Below are 2077 nucleotides of genomic sequence, written 5' to 3'. Positions count from 1 at the left end.
ACACACACACACACACACACACACACGCACGCACGCACGCACACACACACACACACACACACATACACACATACGCAAATTATTTATGCATTCACGCAGGCACACCCGTACGAGCATTCACACAGAAGCACAGAAGTATAGGCAAACACGCCTACGCTATATAGGGCATACATTTCCCGGCATAGATCTTTGAAAACCAAACAACGTGAAGTGTTTCTCTGTGAGCGGTGGAAACATTTATTTATCCACCAGCAATAAAGATCTGTTGTATCCTTCAGTTTCCGGTTATATTGATAGGTTGGAACCGTGACAGTCACAGTGTTTCTTTTGTATGGTGGCTGTCAAATATAGCCAGTGGTCGTTCATTTTGCGTTTAATTCATAACTCAGCAGTTTAACTCTTTGAAAACGAAGGTGTCCCATCAGCAGCAGACCAAATGCGATGCTGCGGTACATTTCGAGCTACCATACACAAATCTGAAATATACTATGCATGTTGTTGTATAATTTCAGATAAAGGAAACAGGTTTAAAAACTAATATTTGTGAAAAGCATAGACAAACTTGTGTTTTTTTTTTAAAGAGCTACAAAACAGTGCGTCTTCAAACATTGTCAAATAACTAGAACGTGCGTCTTTAGTGAGTGGAGAACATCTTGACCTACAACTGAACACATGGCCCTCATAAATTCCCAAGCATGTGGACGTGGAAAAGGATAAAGGGCAAAACATTGTTTTCGCTATTCTTTGTGGGAATCAAGCACGGCTTTTGATTTTGCTGACACATAACGCTTGCAAGGTGACGTCATCCGAGATGCATCTGTTCTCTCACTATCAACACTCACAGAGCTTCCCTCTCTACTGAAGTTTTCTGGACCAGTCTCATTCTGACTTCTACTTTGTCTGTCAGTATTGCTTTTTTCTCTTCTAAGTGTAGAGTTGTTTCTTGAAACACTAGTCGTTTTCCTCTGGATGGACCGCGACGAAGGTCTAGAGTCCAGTCGTCCTCTCACAGAGAGTTTACTTGAAGATCTCCTAGTCTTTGTCCCGAATACACTATCACCTGTTCGCTCTCTGATAATGCTGTTGCCCCTTTGCACTTTACTAATCTTAGGCAGATTCTTCTTAGGTCTCACCACCGCCTGGTCACATACGTTCTTCACGACTCCTTTCCACATCTCGTACGGCATCAGTCTCGGCGTGAGGATGTCGTTGAGATCTTTCTCGTGACCACAGCGATCTCGTTCCAGGAACTGATACTTCTTGGACGGAGGAATCAACCTCGACCCCTGTCCTCGCGTGGAGTTGGAAGGACTGGGAGCGTACTGGCCGTCTGTGTCTGGGGTCAGGGGCGTGGTCAGTTGGAGGTGTGTGCTGGGTGAGGGGGCAGACAGGGCGGGGCTTCGTTCTGAGGCGGGCGGTGGTCTGTTTGACTGAGCATCCAGGACCGATACAGGTGGCGGGGGTGTCTCTGACTTGTAGAAGCGTTTTTTAGAGGGGAGGTGATGGATATAGCACCTTTGGCAAATAGAGTCGTCGTTTGTTTGCGCCTGGTAACTTTTGCGGTTTTTACTCTGCAAGTAAAAAAAAAAGAAAACAAACAAATGATCCTGTTTTAATTTCAAAAGCAGAAAAAGAGAGCGGATGACATGCATTAAAAATATGCGCTCAAGTTCAAGCCCACAAACACACAAACACAGAAAGGGAAGAAGGGAAGAATACATTTTAATTATGGTACAAGCCTACATCCACGTATGCACATACATACAAGAACTCGTGTACTCACAATAACAGTAACACACTACAAAAATACACACTTTTACACATTACAAATTAAAAACATAAAATATTGGGTGCGCACACAAATGACATGGGCAAGCAGAGTTAACTGGAAAGAAAGAGAAAGAGAAGGGTAGGGGTAAAGTTGGCCATCTGTGCGTGTGTGTATTGACCATGAAAAGCTCCTGCGACATAGACGCAAGTCAGAGCATAATATCGGTAGAGAGGAATTAGGGAGGTAGAGACTCCAGAATGTGAGAGGGGGAGAAAGTGCGTGAGAGAGCAAGAGAAAGAGAAGGGG

The 2077-nt window shown here is 44.3% G+C and overlaps 1 protein-coding gene across 1 annotated transcript in view; it reads right to left on the bottom strand.

The window, feature by feature from the left end:
* Positions 1-213: 213 nt before the first annotated feature.
* LOC101848354 overlaps positions 214-2077 on the bottom strand; it is a gene marked incomplete at its 5' end in the record, with an annotated part of 4381 nt that continues 2517 nt past the window's right edge. Inside the window, 1 exon segment of the mRNA XM_005098562.3 lies at positions 214-1571. Within this exon segment, the coding sequence (XP_005098619.1) occupies positions 738-1571 (834 nt within the window). The 3' untranslated portion in view covers positions 214-737.

The sequence above is a fragment of the Aplysia californica genome, unplaced genomic scaffold (assembly GCF_000002075.1).
Source record: "Aplysia californica isolate F4 #8 unplaced genomic scaffold, AplCal3.0 scaffold00186, whole genome shotgun sequence".
Taxonomy (NCBI): domain Eukaryota; kingdom Metazoa; phylum Mollusca; class Gastropoda; order Aplysiida; family Aplysiidae; genus Aplysia; species Aplysia californica.
This window is presented reverse-complemented; position numbering and strand designations above follow the sequence as displayed.